Below are 18,702 nucleotides of genomic sequence, written 5' to 3' on the forward strand. Positions count from 1 at the left end.
TAGTTCAGTGGGTAACAATTTTGAATATAAATTATGACTGAAAGGAAATATATTTCTTTACCTTGCCACTGTGTGACACATTTATAAAATAAAATAAAACTTTTTAAACAATAGACTTCTCTGTTCTTTCATTAACCAAATATGTCTTTTGCCTACTGGAATTACCCATTCTGAATTTCCATGTTTACTTGCAATATCATATTTTAGTGTGACTGATGCTGTGTATAGTGCAGTCCCTACAGCAGGAGTGGCATCCCCATAAATCCTAAAGACTATCTTTCCTCATTTTAATCTTATTTATAGTAAAATTCCACTTTCTTTGTCATTTTATGCCCCCTAACCCCATTTCCTTTAATTTATTTACAACGCAATACTGTGGGGTGACTAGGCCTAGAGTCAAAATTTTCAATACAGGCATGATGGGCATTCATACTGAAGGCATGATTAGAATCAGCTGAAAAATGAATTAAATGCAAACAAAGGAGTAATGGTCTGAGGAGCAGCAGATGCTCTCATGAGCATTCATTGGATAAACTATTAAGAGAACGTTACAAACAATACTGTGATCAAGCAGTGTGTTTTCATGAGGAATTATTACAATTTGTACATTTTTGAGCATGGGTTGAATGGGGGTTTACAGTTATCATTCATTATGCACACATTTAGCTTCAAACCTATTTGTGGGACCTTAGTAAATATTCACAGTAAATGCCTGGATTAAATTGGGTTTTTGGACTTCTTTTTAGAAATAAAATAATTGTGTTGAGGTTTGGTGATAACAGAAAAATTTAGCAGGCAGATAGGACGTAGAAGTCTCGTGTAGGAAAATAGTAAATATTCGGAGAAGAACCTACAGCAGGCTCTGTATTATTTTTAATTACCTATAGTGAAACAAATTTTGTTCATGAGTCTTGAAAAATCAAAAGTCATTATCAAAAAAGGAATGAGAGAAAAGGAACAACAGTCACTTCTGATGTAAAGCTGGAGTTCATCGTTTATACTTATAATATTAAAAGGTGTGTCGGTGTGACATTAAAGTTTTTATCCTTAAAATGTCACCTATTCTTCATACTTGCTGAGCATTATAGATATTGTCACATCAACACACTTAAATACTTTATAAGCTCAGGATATATATAATTATGCTCTCTTGTTTAAATATAATGTAACAAATTACAGCTTTGATAACTTCTATTATTAAAAAAATACTGATTTCATACCATGAATTATGAATAAAGAAATCAACAAAAGTTTAATAATGAAAATATCCTTTAATGAATAATAACCATAAGTTTAGATGCTATTTTTAGTAGAATATACATAAGGCCATCACACCAAGAAGGGTGTAAGTTGGGTATCAATCATTTTTCACAACTACCAAGATTTTTCACTGGTAGATGAATATACATATAGAATTAATAAATGGAACCACTAAAAAGTTGAAATAAATTTAAAAGTTTAACCTAGGGATCAATTCAAAATAAAAGATAGATTATGATTTAAGTTGGCATTTATCTTAAATTGCTTGGCAAAAATAGATTATTTAATTTAAAATTTTAGACAAATTAGTCTACATTTCTATATTGAATTTATTAATTTGTTATTTTCTGCAATTAAATTTTTTAGGGCATTTATTATCAAATGAATTCTAAATGCTACAGAAGCCACCTTCAGCAATGGTGATAACTAACCCCTTCTATGGTACATGAACAAATAATCTTCTTTAAAATGCTTAATACTGTGTTGTCATAATCTTCCTCAATACTACCATAATTGCTTTCTATTCTGACTAACCTTCTTTGCTTTGGACAACCTTGAGTAGCTGAGGAATGATCGGAAGAGATACTGCATGAACCCCAGTGTCATGTGAACAAAAGTACCTTTAAAAGAGATTGCAAAAGAATATTAGGTATCATAAAATAATGGCATATGTAAAATGCTGGTTTGATTGCACAATGTGTGTCGTTACGATTTGCTCTTGATCCATCAATAAAATTGACTCACAATTTAAACCAATTAAGAACAAGAAAGAACATGACATACAGGACTTGATCTGTATTTCATTTCAATGATTACAATGGCCATCCAATCTCATATTTATAACTTAATAAATATATTGATATTTGTTAATATTCTACATTTACAAACTTTACAGAGTAATACATGCATTTAGTGACTTTCTACACACATGTTTACGAATGTTGATGAATTATTTTAAACTACATCAAACAATGAAAATGAGGTGTGATTCCATTTATACAATTTATTAAAGGAAAAACTATTTGTGGAACTTGGAACCAGCACATTTCCTAAAAAATATATTTTAAACTTGAATCAAGAAACAGTGCACACAAAGCAATTAATATTTTTGTAAAACTATCACAATATTGATAAAAGTATGGGGATGAAGTGAGAGGGAAGTGGCAATTACCTTGAATCAGTAGAGGGATCATGGTGGAGGTGAATGGGGCAAGGCAATGAAGTGTCAACCTCATCGACTCCTTCCGGTCCACCACTTGGAACTAAGCTTAGCCCCAACTCAATTTCAACACACTCAAAAGCATGGAGGGCTACGCATGTTTCCTGTAGACTGAATGTTGATCCACGCCTTGAGGACCATGGGGATGGAGGTGGAGACCGAACCTTTACAATTAATGATAATGATTAGGTCAGTTGTACCATTCTATTCAGTCCATAATAATTAATCATTTTATTTATGGATAATAGGATAGTATTCATCTATGAATTAGGCGTTCACTCTCTTAAAAATTGTACAACTTAGTGAAAAAATACAATTATCAATAGACTATCTGAAAACAGCAAATAGACCATTAACATGAGATGGAGCAAGAAAAAAATGATAAAATACAATGAGTAACAGCATAATAGAACATGATTAGACATAAAATTTGTTGTCTCAGGCGTAACTTTGTGGAATTTGCATAACATATTGAAATGTAATGAAATAATTGACTTTGTAATTCCACACACTTTTGATTAGACATATTGAATAAACAAGAGCACAGTAAAGAAAATTCAAGCAAATAAATAAGGAAGGAAAGAAACTGATAAAGTACAGGCAGTCCACATCCCTGGGAGACATTACATTAGTGATACAGAGGTGATAAGAATTCGAGAGATCAGCTATATTAATATGTGAAAACTAGACAGATGGATTGTTAAACAAATATGAATTGTAAAAAAGTATGCTTTTTAGGAAACTATGCATTTTGTCTGAGATGCTTCAGAAGTCTTCATGCTAGGTTTTCTTGGAGGGACTTGAAAATGGAAGGATGTGCAATACTGAACCTCCATTGGCTATTTCAAATAAAGTCTGCCCATAAGTAAAATAATGGCTGGGAAGTGACATAAGGTAAGGAGAAGAGATGAACTCAAAGAGGGAGCATTTGTGAGAGGTTGGGATGCAGTAGATTCATGCACTGAAAGCAGTACAAGGGACTGTTTAAGAGATTGAGATTTTCAATTGTTCCCGGCTCAACTTTGTGGAAGTACATGTTTGTTAAATGAAGAACACAATGTATGGGACAGTTGAAAGATACATTGTGTTCTTCATTTAATAAGATTGAGATTTGTTGGGGAAACAGATCAATAGGGCAACAAAAGTTAAGGTTTAAAAGGATATAACTCGAGGAAAAGGAACTCTGACAGTGGGGGTCACTTAATTCAGTAAACTGATTTAATGTGCCTATAAAGGATTTCTCTATCCATCATTGTTAAAGGAGGCAGGTAAGATAGATGCAGAGCTATTTGATTGGCAATGGAATGTTGAAGTCTGTGATAACAGAGGAGAATGTTATGCAAGCGTGGAAGAGACAGGAATAGGATAGGCATGCCGGACAGAATGCAGGGTGGAGCTTATGGAATTGAAGAGGGATTACGTTTTGTCAGAAGAGGGAAAGAAAGTTTACATTCCACCTTTATCTAGGCCTATCCAAAATCCACCTTAAATTGTAGAATACCAATTATAATATTAAGGGGTTTAGCTTAAGAGGTGACATTTTAAATAGGAGGGGAGTTAGGCATGAGTTTTATTATCAAAGCTGACCCCAAGTCATTTTTTAGCCAGGGGAAAGGTAGAGGGTTTGAGCATCAAGAGTAACTAGTCATAGAGAGAGAGGATAAACATATGTGTTGGAATTCACCACGACAAACCATTTCACTTGATGGGACTTGAATTTGGCTGCCCCTATTGCATGTCATATACATAGGTATACACCACAAAAGCACTACATTTCAAGTTGAAATTCAATGCTGGAGTGTAAGAATGAGATGCTGCTGCTTACAGCCGATTGGTAGCAGTAGTAGTAACAGTGCTTCATGAGTTATTCATGGTGAGTTTCTATATACTTACACTAACTAACACCCTTACATGTCACTGCATTCATGTGTTGAATACCATTCCGGGTAAGCTAAAACAATGATTTCTGTGACAGTAGGGGCAGGAGAAATGGGGACAGTTTGAAAAGGGTGCATGGCCAATTAAATACCCTCCTGGGTAATGTATCAAGAAAATTCTCATTAAATTATAAACACTTTGATGAATTATGTACACACATATCCCCCTTTTAACAATATTCAGATATCATGTACCATAAAATATGCCTCAAATGGGAACTTTACTGAGTAGTCACCTTTTTAAAAGCAGTCATTTCTCTAGAAGTTAATGCATTATTAGAAATTATGTATCTATGTGTATGCATGTGTGGGTATGTATACGTGAGTGTGAGTGTATATATAGATCTCCTTTGTTGCATAGCCAAGCAGCTGAGCCACTCTTCACTATAATGCTATTTCTGTAAAAATCGATCTACATACAATCAAGAAAAATATTCTTGAAATTAAATTCAGCTGTTTGTGTGAAATACATACCTCACCGGAAGCAGCCATATGTGCCTTAATAATCCCACCTCCAGTCTCAAGAGGCTGGTTTTCCTCATCATAGTCACCATCACTTTTTATCAAGAGACAATGGTATAAGGCCCCTGAACAGGATGCAATCACAACCACTGGTGGGTCAACTGAGCGACTTGGGCAAAGTATTGCACAAGCATCAGAGCCATAGTTGTCAGCTGCTTGCGGTAGCATGGGCAGAGGTCCTTCGACACAGACACTACGATCGGCCTCACTACGGCGACTGATAAGAAAAATGGACATTTAATCAAAATATTCAAGAGGCATTACTTCTTTTTCATTTTAAAATATAACAGAAAATTATTTTTATTCACGCAAAACAAGAATGCCCCAATTGTTAGTCACAAAGTGGCATGAGAGCATGGAAATGTAGGAGAATAAAACACCAACAAATGAAAACCCTGAGCTGGAAGACATAATCTTATTTTTTTGGACAACCAGCTTATTGGTTAAAGCATTTAATTACCATCACTAACAAAAAGGCGATGGAAACATCTATTAGTATTCAATAACATTAATACCATGTACAATCATGAAAAATGCTCAATTTCTAAGGAGCCTTTGTTTTTATTAGTATTTGACTCTAGCAGTCTCCATTTGTGAAATTATCCCTATGCATCCTATTACAAATAATATAAAATAGAAGATATTTTCACTTCCTATTTAATTATTATTTCATTTCTAGCAATGCATAATTACTCCTAAACATCTGACTTCATTGCTTTCCTTTTAAACTTCTTGGATACCCTGAGATTTATGCCTTTTTTTGTTCTTTCCAGAAGATCCTCAATTCAAATCCTACCTATTTACATCCTCCACTCTCCCCTACATCCACGACAGTTAACTTAAATTCTCTAAATTTGAAAACTCTTAAATACCATCCTTTGTTGAATTAATAAGTAAGAGAGGGTGCTGTGATTTAATGGGTTCAAAATTGTACAATTTTTTTTTATAGCTACTGAACTCCCTTTGACATATGAAAGTGGTCAATCAAAAAATATGAGTGCCCAATTATCACTTAATCATAATGAAATACCAATCTGAGGACTGGTTTGTGGCAGCCCTCCAAGCAGTCCCATTATCTGCACATCTCTTCATTCCCTCATAGCACATTGTGCAAACATTATCCATCACTTGAGTCTAATAGTTTATCCTTGACCTCCTCTGTAACTGTTTCTTTCCAAGTTTCCTTGAGGTTTGGTCTTCAGCAAACTGCCTTACCTCATTCTGTGTCCTGTTAGTGACCCTTCTTCTTACAAGTGTTGTTCATAGGCTTCTCTTGTCCCCCACTCTTCGAAGGACATCTTCATTTGCTACTCTGACTATTCTTTGATTTTTCAACTTTCTTCACTAGCACCCAAATTTACACCATTTTTAATCTTATTTTCTCTGCTACTACTATAGTCCATGTCCGAGGGAAATTTGAAAAGTTCTCGGAATGGATTAGAAATAAACCACTTACCTCAGTGAAACTTTTTTAATTTTCAGTGTAGTCTTCCTGTACGCTTGGTTCAGTGATGTTCCAATGTATTGATCCCATCTTGAACATTACTTTCCTTCAAGCCTGGAAGATACCAGTCTACTTTGGCTATTATTGCTTTGTTTGAAGATAATCTCTGTCCAGTGAGGAAAATTTTGAGCTTGGGGAAGAGGTGGGAATCTAATGGAGCCAAAACAGGCAAATATGGTGGGTGTGGCAACAATTCGTATCTTAGTCGCCATAGCAACAACACTTGTGCATTGTCTTGATGAAAGATGACTTTCTTCCTTGCCAAACCTGGCCTTTTTTTGGGTATCTTTCACTGTAGTTGGTCCAGGAAGTTAGTGCAGTATTGTCCAGTGATTCCATGATGAGTAAGAAGATAATCTATCAGCAGAATCCCTTTCACATCCCAGAAAAATGAAGCCATCAACTTTCTGGCTGACCATATTGCCTTTGTTCTCTTTAATGGTGGTGAATCAACATATTTCCACTGCTTTGACTGCTGTTTTGTCTCTGGGGTATGGTAATACACCCTAATTTCATCTCTGGGCACAGAAAATCTTGTTGGTTGTTCTTAAAACGGGTCAAATATTGTCCAGAAATTTTCATTCTGATGTGTTTGTAATCCTGTGTCAAGAGTCATAGCACCCATCTCGTAGATAATTTTCTCATATCGAATTCTACGATTAAAAATGTGATATGCCCATTCAGATGACATCCCTACAGCTTCAGCAATTTCTCCTGCTTATCCTTCATGACCATTTTATGCACTTTTGCAATAACTTCTGGGGTAGGGGCACATTTTGGCTGATCACTATGCGGATCATCATCTAAGCGGTCCCGACCAAACTTCAACTTGTTGTCCCTTGCCAACTGTTGAGTATGAAGGAGCAGAGTCCCCAAGAGAGTTCTGAAAGTCTGCATGAATTTCCTTTGCTTTCATACCTTTCTTTACAAAGTATTTAATCACTGCTTGAATCTCAATTTTTTCCATCTTCATAAATCACTACAAGGGAACAACAACATAGAGGCGTCCACACCATAGATCCCTTCCCAGAGCACAGATGTGTTAGGTGTTTACTCATAGAGGATTACCTATAACTATTCGAGAAACCCGTTGCCCCAGATATCTGCTCGTGGTTCCGAGAACCTTTCAAACTACCTTCGTATAACAGCTGCAGAGGAGCACTCCATTTTTAAGTTTTAATGACATGGTTCCTCATATGAATGATAGTATTATTTGCTGCCGGTAGCTGTTTATTTTGATATTAAGTTAATATTGTAGTTTCTGCTCTGTTCACTATATCCCTCTTACTTTTTGTAAGGTTGTATAGCTGTGTTATAGTTTGATTACTGAATTGCAGATTAGTTATGGGAGTCTTAGGGGCCTTTTTTCCCTTACCTCAGCACCCAATTCAGAGTTGAGGATATATTATCCTTTCACATCTACATTCTCCTCATCTTCCAGTATTATAGCTTGCATTTCTATTGGCCACAAAAATTCTCCAAATAATGCTTCTATTTCTTAGCTTAGTCTTCATATCCAAAAATAATTTCACCATAGTTATCCTAAAATGACAGTGATAGTTGCTCTGCATTAATTGAAATGGTGTTCAACAGTTCTACAAGCTGCTTAAATTTGTCTCTGGATAAGGCTATGCAAAACTTCCTCATTCAGGGTGTACATCCATTCTTTGTCTTTTCTTGCTTTATGGTTGATTTGATAAAATTTTGAACCTATCTGCATTTTCTAAGCCATTGAGTTTTGATACGTTTCTCTTCTATTAGATCTAGTACTTTTAGTGTAATCTACAGTTTCATTTTCACACAGTTATTTTTCTTAATAGTTTACTAGGTGACTTTTAAAACTCCAGTCTTCATTTCTTAATATCTTTCTTCAAATGATCCTGCCTCATGAGATATCCATTTTCTTCAATCTGAATAGCTGCAATTGAGTCTTCATTCCCTTTTTCAGCCTCTTGAACTTCATCAGCACTAAATTGTGGCTGTTGTTGATATCTGCCCCTGAATTGTATTAGCACTCCTTTATTTGATCACTGAATCCCTGCTTCATGGGTATTCAGTCAATTTGGTATCATCTTAGATCTCCTGGCAACTTCAAAATGCATTGTTCAATTGGGCGGTTCTGAATGACTATGTATTCCATCACTAATTTGTGCTGCCTACAGGACATTAAAAGGTTTTCTCCTCTTTCATTTTGTTTCTCTAGTCTATCTATTTATACTGAATTTTCCTCTCAGCCTTCTGATATTTACATTTAGTTTTTCAAGTATAATCAGGTTTTCTTCTTCCACATTTTTATCAATTTGGTGATATCATCATTAAGCACATCCTCCTCGAGCTCGGCATCAACATATTGTGCCATTGGCATCTTAACTTGTTTCACTACCGTACCCATGGCCATGGCCACTTCCTAACCATGGTCATAATTATGTTTCTTTCATTTTATTGAAAGAAGCTCTTCACTCTCATCACAGCATTCTTCCCCATAATTAAGCATACTCCTGAATTTACATTCATGGAGATAGTGAGGATCATCACCTACATAACTTAATTCTATATATACTTCGAAATAAATCAATTTCTTTCTCATTTCAAAGTTTAGATTAGCAGTTCAATGACATTTTTGGGAGATGAAGTGGCTGGGGAATTTTATTTGTGTCAAAACTTTGATATCTGAATTGTCCATTGCTTTTGGGGTAATTATGGTTTATTAGTTGTTAGCCTATCCATTTTCATACTAAAGACGATGCTAATATACGACTATATACAAAACGAATATGTCATTATACATAATCTCTAGCATATTAGTTCACTGAATAAGGACCTGTGACTAATCCATGATAATAAATTCGAGGATTGCAATCTCATTTTTAGTTTTTATTTTGAAAATGTCTATTTTTCAAATGTGAAAACGGGAAAAAAGGCAATGTTCATTTACTAAATTCCAACATTATACACTAGGTGAATAAAAACGAGTTTCAAAATTTACAATAACATTAAATAATTAAAAGGTAATGGAAGAATAAAAAGAAGATAATTATTCAAGAATTGCTCAGAAATTAAAAAAATATATTGACTATTTCACAAAATAAGCTGGAAAAGTGAGTCTATACAAACCTTTTTATTTCAAGTGTGGCGGTGACGAGGTAGACATCACCGTTCCCTCGTAGTACCAAAATAGGCCACAAGGTGCCGTTAGAGTCGATCAGTCGCGTGTCTCCACGTAGTGGCGTTTTAGGTAACTGAAAAGCCAGGAATTGAATCGATGAGGCGCCAAAGCGACGAATTCAAAGAAATAGGTTGAATATAAAAGTAAAACAGAATTAAACCTTCCGGAATTGGCAAATATATCGATAAATGTTTGGGTACGTGAAGGGAGGAGAAGTGCACCATGACTGAAACCACAAATTTTGGAGGAAATACAGAGGCGCTGGGTTCACAATTTTTGGTCGTTACTCAAAGAGGGAGTGGCGTGCCTGCAACATTGGCGAAATAAATTCAAGACAGGCAGCAGGTTGTCACATTCACAAATATAGCTGCAAAGATTTCAATTAAACACCACTAGGATAGATATTAATGGAAAACTAAACTGAAAATTCCACAGGAATGGAGATTTTTTCTAACTTTCCTTAATATATCAAATTTCGGTGTGAGGCGCAAAGGAATGAAAATCACATCGTGCTTGCTTTGGTCGATAAACAGTTTGGATCAACACTAGGCAGTCATGCTCGCTGCAAAATTTAAGGAGTTTGTTCTATCACACCAACCGAATTTCCTCACTGATTTTTCAATTCTAAAAATTAATCTACCATCCTTCCCAGTAGTATGCAATACATACTCTCTATTACCCTGTCCCGTTCTATCCTCTATCAAAGCCTTCAATAACACCTCAAGACTCTACTCGTAACGAGTTCCAAATTATTCCATCAACTTTCTCTCTTTCTTGTTTCTCATCAAACTTGCCTTACTTCGTCTTTCTATGCATCCAATTCACCTTTTCCATTCTTTAAGCAAGTACAAATATATAAAATATTTCATTCCCAGTAACTGGGGCGAACACGTTATTCGTGAGTTAGAACATACGCGATTATTTATCATGATATTTGCATATCATTAATTAATCATAACTCAAGCGTCATCGCTGCTACCCGAGAGGTATTTTAAAGTCGCTACGCAGATGCGCATCAAAATTATGGCCGCTAATGGGCTGCTCAGGCAAATTTCGCAGCTCCAAGTATACGAGTATAGCATGAAATTTGCACTCATTTCGACAATAAGGGTTAAGGTTTTTTTCGCGTTAGTGGTCATGAATATTGCAGTTCTACAACGTAGCCTAATTTTCCAAATTAACGCTAATGATGAAGGGAAGAGGGTGTTCGTATAATATGGGAGACGATTCGAGCACAGTAAAAGGTGATACTGATCATTGACACTTGTCGAGTAGAGAGTTACAGGGGAGGAGAATGAAAGCTACCAGGGGAGGAGAGTGGAAGCTGCCTCGTGTGTTGCTACTAACGTAAACATTATTGTGAAACATGAGAATTGTACGCATTTGATTAAATGCACTCATACAATTCTCAGGCATGTAGAAAAAATTAAATAATACACCCATAATATTATTTTATTTCAGTCCGTGAAAATATTTGTAATTTAAAAATATTCTAAGTTAAAAAAAGTCCTGCAAACAGAATTGGGAGTTAGAAGCCTAATAAAGCATTAGCTAATTTAAATTTTACATATTCAGGGTCGTGGATTGGGCGACATGGCACACCGTCCGGTGCCTTGTTACTCATGATGGTCCCAGGAAATAAAATATCCTGCACTATATGGATCTTGCCCTTCAGTTACCTACCACCGCATAAATCCCCTAAACTTTATTTTTTATTCCACTTAGTCTGGAAAATCAGTTGAAGAGGTCGGAACAGTCACTTGCAGACCTTGGGGCAACCCTGAGAAAGTATTTTTTCCAGGAAGGGGAAAGCCCTACTTAACTTAAATAAAAAATCAGTTTATGCAACACTGTTTTGGTATATTTGATTAGTTTCCAAAAACTGTAAAAAAATATATGCCGAATGTGACACGGTGATTAGAATTTTTCAGATGAGATTAACAGAATTAACGGAGGAAAGTAGTGAACACGTAAACGAAATGCGACTGTTACATGAAACCTTACATTGATAAAAGCACACACCTCTCACCTGGGCTGAGGGGGTTGGCTTTTTGGACGTAAACGAGGCGGTGTAAACTTTTTGTTTTTGAATTTTATGCAAAGAAGATACGCATATTTTAGAGTACAACACAATGAAACTCGGGTTGAAAAATTTTCAGGTACATGAAAACAGAAACATATCTTACATTCTCACCACGATAAGAAAATATTATTGCTGAAAAGAAATGTGGCCTGTGGGCAAATCTATAATAAATAAAATTTAGGCAAAGATGGCAATTAGGAATAAAAGCCGGGGATAAGGAGAGGCGAGAGTTGAAATGCCAATCACAGTGTGTCGTAAATTAGATATTTTGTCTATCGAAACGGACGACGTGTTCATTTCTTAAATTATCTCTGTCCTCACCCACTCAATAATATACTATTCCCTTTGATTAACTCTTCTTACCCTAGAAACAGACTCATGAACCTCTAACATAGTTCCTCAAGTTGATCCTCAATTTCAATCTTACTCCATTATAACGTACTGTCCGGTGGCGTCATTCTTAAACATTGATGCCGTGAAAAAAACGTATCTGCTTAAGAATATCACAGTCAAGACATTTTTTCCTCCTCTCTCTCTTCAACGTCAGAGCTTCACAGCCAGGCGTAAGCAGCATTGCTTTCGTGTACCACCCCTCCCTGTTATCCACACTCCCACTATGTCTCCTCTTTCCGATATTCAGAAGAGTCGCCAGAGTTTACAATGCAAAGGCCGAAGTTTTCTCACTCCCTATCTTCACTACCTCGTTATCTGAACGATATTTTTGGCCTTCCTTTTAATACTGTCTTACTATATTTTAAGTAGGAATGCTCAATGAAGTCATGGCAATTTTTTTATAAATATACCCAGTTAGGTTCACAGAAAATGCTTCTTTGAGACTAATACCTCACTAACTTCAATTTGAAATTCGATGTTGCATTCGATAATCACTCATTATTATTATTAATCAAAATGTGTGCATAGAGGCATCATCGTCAGGTGACACACAAGCCCATAGAACCGTGATTGATTTTAAATAGAGCAATGATACAAGCGACTATTAAAAATATCAACCATTCACACAATCATTAAAAAATCAGAACTACACCGCTGCATGGGTTATCGAGGAAAATACGAAGTAATACCAGGCATGGTCCAGCCCAAAGTAATACCACACGTGGCCCAGCATTACACCACGTCCAAATCACCCTCTGTTCAACATCACAACCCGTCCAAATACACTCACGGTCAAACATCACCCATTATCATAACTTAGTAGTCGAACAAAACATGGTTTCCGCTTAAAATTTTTGCCAGCCTCTCAATGCCCCTAATTAGTAATAGTGAAAATAAAAACCGGATACTGGTATTAAAAGGATACATGTATATCCAATGAGCGATAATAAATGATAGCTAAATACTTGCATCGATTTCAGACACTTTTAAGTCTAGCCATTCTTGTCGAACATTGAATGTTCATAAGTTCCGCGAGCACACACTACCATGGAGCAATTGAACTTGTGCACGAGCCCTGCGGTGTTAGGTTTACCGTGGGGCCCCTGGGCGTTGGGGCGGAGGGCGTAGCATTCCGGGCCCGCACTCACCTGAGAGAGGGCGGTCGATGTCGCGCCCGCCGCCGGCTCCCCTTTGGGCTCCTCGGGAGGCGCGAAGTCGAAGTCCACGGCGGTGTCGCCGAGGCCGACGAGGAAGGGGAGGGCGTGGGAGGCGATGGCCGAGGACGGCGTCCTTCCCACTGCCCACACCGCCTGCAGCCACACCGCGGACTCTCCGTCCGCCGACACAGGCGATCCGATCACGTAGAGCCTAGTGATAGAATCAAACGGGAGATATCAGTGCAAGTCCAGGGTGGAATACTTTACATGAGTTGGAGAGATCTAAATAACGCCACAATACCCATCTGAGTAAGCACTATCAATTGAGACTATGATAGAAGTTACCTATACAGATTTATTAGGGAAGCTGTGGTGTGAATTCTTCCTCTAACAAGTAAAATTCTGAGCAAGAAAAATAAATTTAGACCGATTTAAAAGATATTACCTCTATTACAGAGAAAATTACTAAAATCACAATACCCTGGTATTGTAGAACACACGAATAAAACATGTCAACTACAAAAAACTGTTGGACGTTGATGCATATCTGTCCCTCTTACAATCCGTGGTCACAGCCAGAACGTTAAAAGCACCGAAGTTGTTATCTATGCATGGACATAGAGAGCATCTTAAAAAAATTACACCCCATATATTATTGTAATCATAACAACTACATCCACCCAATTTTGTGGCGACTTGCAGGACACGCTGAAGATCACGGTTCGGTAACCAAGAGCTCCCGTGCCACGTCTTGCATGTGAAATGATTTTCAATAATGTGCGGCAAGCCGCGGCTTCAAAGCAAGGAGAAACTGAGCGACGAAGATTGATACCTGCTTAAGAATAATAACCATATTTGATGTACCAACATTTCAAAACAAACCCCTTTCCATTGTAATTTTTATTTTTCAATATTGTTATTCGATCCAGGCAAAATTAAAAAAAATATTTCAGTGAAGGGAATGTAAGGCTACGATAATTAATACATGACTGAATTTATTTATCTGTTCGGTGAAAAAGATTACCCTTTTAATCAACTAAGGGTACATTTATCATAAGAGAAGTAAATATTGCCAAGGTCCTATTTAATATCACCACGTTGCCCTTGACAAGAAAATTACCTGCACAAGTCAGAGCAGTTAAAGGACGTGTAGCCGAAATGGTAGAAAATATAAAGGAAAAAACCGATACTTTGAAACAAACCGATATGTTTTCACAATTTAAAGTGCAATAATTGATCATAATATTGATGCAAATAGCATAGCCAGTTTGGCAATAGCTTCATAGCATCTTGAACATGAATGTGTACATGAAAAACTACGCTGTTTGTACTAGAAGGCACAGTCAAGGAGATTTCACCTCAAAATATTTTTGATAAATTTCAACATGATATAACAATAATGTGGGCTACCAAAATGAAATTATGTTACTTATGGTGAACACAAAGGATTTGTGTAACTTCCTCTGAAACGTAGAGATTGATCTCTCAATATATATCTACTAGTGTACACATGAAGAAGCTATCTAAGACGCCAAAGCTTTACATATCAGAATAAAGTTGGTAATTTCTGCTTTGTTAAATGTACCCGAAGATGATACCATGCATTGAAACCCGAGTCGTAATATTAAAAATGAATTTAGAAATGAAGTGGAATCAAGAACGCTGCAATTTCATTCCCTTACAGATAATTCTTGAATTTAACAGGAATCTGTCACTAAAATTATTAATTTCATTTAGGTACACATGCTGGGCATTAATACACATCTCACATACCCACAGACTTAGCTTAAGTAAGCTAAGTCGGTGGATAAGAGTTTTATCTCACTGCTCGTTGATCATTCATGGCAAAAAACCGAACACATATCTGTGACTTGTGGAGAGAAAATTAAAATGCAGGTGTAACTCTACTCACAAACTTTCTGATACGTGCACTCTCTTCAACCACAGCGGGAGTAATTATTTACAACAAATTGTCATCGTGGGGGGAAGGGATCTGCACTTACGGTTTCAATCCCATTTATAAATCCAAAAATGTTTCATAAATGGGATTAATGCATTGGTGCTGACAAACAAACTCTTCGCCGGGAAGTAAAAAACGATATTCTTCAGTGAAATAAAAACGTCCTATGAGTGTATTTCACTGGTTTGACTTTTAATTCAACTAGTGGAAGGCATTTTAACAGAAAAAGTAGAAGAAATATGCATATAGCTCCTACAACCCCGTTTACCCCGGGTTCTTAAGAATTCATATTTTTGTCTCCCATCATCGGGTTCATATCGCAATTGTATTAATTGCTACATACGACAGGAGTAGCAATAATCTTATTTATGGGGTTAATGCTTGAAAAAATGAGACAGCTGATATAACGAGCAATAGAACTTGACTGTTGCCACTGCCACCATCACGCGAAATGAGTCTCGTGAATAACGCTGAAGGGAAAAATAATATTTAATCTTCCATTCATAATTCAGTCCTACGCTAGTTAATTTTTTCACTAATTTCACATCCGCCAAACATAAGGTAGTGCCTTGAATTTACTACTGATTCCCATAATTTTCCCAGGGTTAAAACACTAGTATCTAGTCCAGAATCTAAGTTTTTCCGGGCAATTGTACGGAAAAAAACAACATTGACTAGCAAGTTCCGTGTTTATAGGTTACTTGCAAGCCCCTAAAAAATGTATGCACACGAAAGAATGTTAACCCAGTCTCAACCTAAAGCACACGTATATTAATTTAGAGATGATGAGCTCTAAACTTTGAAAATTTGGAAACTAATCACATAAAATGTCAATCGGTGTTAATGGATGAGAGTGGTAAGTATATTAAATAACAGGACAGAAAGATTTTGAGATAATTCTTTGATAAGCTTTTTAGACAGGATGGATGCAGGCGGAAGTTGCAAAGAAATGAAGCAGGAAATATGAAGTTTCCACGATACTTAGAAATAAATAGTGGCTAGGGATTGCCCAAAATCTACCTTCAAAACAGGTAGAATACCCAGATTGATTTTTGGTAAACACGAGTTCTTCGTTAGGATACAGATTAAGTCTAACGTGTCCATTCCAAGTAGAAGATTTTAATTAAAAATTTAGGGAAAATAAAACCCAATAGTGTTCAGATTTACTTAAATCTCAAGAAGCATGACTCTGGAAGCTTAATTTTGGCCCGTAAAAAATAAGAAGGCCTTGGCTAATGCGTGCATGCTTGTTAATAAAGGCATAGGTGGACACATAAAATTTATGTTGACACGGAGTTTCCTACTATAAACATCAATTGGTGGGCAAGTGCCCGATTCTATCACTCAATTTAGATTCACGGAATCAGTTGCGACGACCGGGTTTATGAAGGCGACATTATTGTACGGAATGCTCACATGCGCCATGCATGTACAACAATATTCATGTCTCACGCGCCATCCTCCGTACATAACTTCTTCGCGGAGCACGTGAGCGACGGCCTGCGAAGGGAAGTGAGGTCGAGGTACCGCAATGCACCCGTTAGACCGTCGGGGGTGCAACGTGGAGCGATGCGACGGATTCCGTGCGGGGAAGCCTTGGGGGGAAGCGGATAAGAAAAACAACGTCCAGTTGCGACCCCCCCCCACCTTCAGTGGTCCCCTTCCTCCCCCCTTTCCCGCTTCACGCGATGAAAGAGAGAGTGGCGAGGGCTCGATTTTTCAAACGGGGGCGGGAGGTGGGAGATCGGAGAGGGGACGTCATCCGCGCATAGAAAAACATGAAAACGGCATAAAACTCCAGGATTTGCGGCGGAAAAGGCGCGCCTTAATGGGCACGGCGCACGATATCATGTCAAAAACTCACTAATTCCGTGAGACGCACCGCCACCAGCACCGCCGTCCTCTCGAGATGTTTTATTTTAATATATCCCCCCCCTCCTTTGCCCCCGTCCTAAAAAAAGGATGACTTTTGCCAAGCATTATTCCCATTAAAAAGCGGTGAACATCGGATAGTGGCGTGGTTTCTTTTCGTGAATTTAATTAAATATGATAAACACCCAGAGTAATTAAAGGTGGGAATAAAACTCCGGTGGATGAAAATTAATCGGTATGGAATATAAGCTTCCTTCCCTGGTTTACGTACACACAGGCTGGGAAATAATTCGCCCAACGCATTACGGTGATGGATGGGCAAAAAGTATCGTGCAGCCGGGCGAGTATATTCGAGTTACTCTGAATGCGAATTCCACTCCTCGGAGAGTGCTTGAACTCGGGAAGAAATTCGAATTAAAAGAAAAAAAATATAAAGAGGTTCTAGTTACTTTTAAGCCAAGATCCCGGAAATACCTCCCGAGGTAAAAGGAAATTTACGTCCTTACGGTGGGTAGTTAAGAGAAGAGGAACTATAGTTTGTGGGAGCACGTCCTCACCGGAAATATGCAATTATATGTAGGGTTTCGCATTATTTGAGGATAGTTTGCAATCTATTTCAGGTTGTTCGCAATTTTTCGGACAATGATCACTCATCGGCTGAGCCAAAGACGGTGACATCGAATCCTGCCTCCGAAGCAGACATTAGCGCTGATTTATTTGGGTGGTGCATTACTAAAGGAGGTAGACAAGAACCGCGAGACATCTAAAATAAACCCTATTTTAGGCATTAATTATTACACCTGATACTAAAAAACCATTTCCGAAAATTTCGCAAAGGTGTTTTTTAACATTATCATACATAGTGATATGGAAGGAAAAAATAATAAACCCTTAAAACCTTCTACAGGCACTTAATCAAGACTTCAGGCACTTAATGTTTGTTTCGCTGGCATTAGCGACTTATTTATTGACTTACCCTCGTTCATAAATGGATAGTCTTTCTAGTTTCTCGGTAGAAAGAAATCGAAAGACGGAGACTTCAATTACTTAGTACGAGGGCGGTTCATTAAATACCCGTGTTTGACGACAAAGGGCGTTCCTGAGGGAAGTTTATGTTATCATCGTGGGCTGCCATCTATCAAACGACGGTGAAACAAATTTCAGACTGATTTAAAGGTTAGTTTGGATTTGGCAGCTATTCGAGTAAGACGTGTTTCGTGATTTTCGCCAAGATGGAAAAAGAGTAGCATCGATCGGTAATTCGCTTTTTGTTTTTGGATGGGAAGAAATGCAAGGAGATAAAAGCAAAGTTGGATGCTGTTTATGGGGACACTTCGCCATCTATGAGCACAGTTAGATATTGGTTCAACGAATTTAAACGTGGGCGAACATCTGTTTTTGATGAGGAGCGACCAGGACGCCCGGCAGACGTGGTTACCGAGGAAATCATTCAAAAAGTCCACGCCATGATTCTCGCTGATCGACGAACGAAAGTGCGCGAAGTAGCAGAGGCCGTGGGTGTGTCGACCGGAACGGCAATTAATATTTTACATGATTTATTCCCTCGTACATGATCTATTTCCCCGTATTCACCCGATCTGTCTCCCTGCGACTTTTTCTTTTTCCTTA

The 18,702-nt window shown here is 37.4% G+C and overlaps 1 protein-coding gene across 1 annotated transcript in view; it reads right to left on the minus strand.

Annotated features, from left to right (window-relative positions):
- The window catches only part of mbo (Nuclear pore complex protein Nup88), a 361,088-nt gene that overhangs the window by 11,164 nt on the left and 331,222 nt on the right, over positions 1–18,702 (minus strand). The window contains exons 4-8 of the mRNA XM_071591761.1: positions 13,233–13,452; positions 9,557–9,681; positions 4,891–5,155; positions 2,432–2,643; positions 1,795–1,880 (exon numbers count right to left, since the gene is read on the minus strand). Coding sequence (XP_071447862.1) covers positions 1,795–1,880; positions 2,432–2,643; positions 4,891–5,155; positions 9,557–9,681; positions 13,233–13,452 — 908 coding nt within the window. The remainder of the gene's footprint in view (positions 1–1,794; positions 1,881–2,431; positions 2,644–4,890; positions 5,156–9,556; positions 9,682–13,232; positions 13,453–18,702) is intronic.

This window comes from Hetaerina americana, unplaced genomic scaffold (assembly GCF_022747635.1).
Source record: "Hetaerina americana unplaced genomic scaffold, ioHetAmer1.1.p SCAF_5, whole genome shotgun sequence".
Taxonomy (NCBI): Eukaryota; Metazoa; Arthropoda; class Insecta; order Odonata; family Calopterygidae; genus Hetaerina; species Hetaerina americana.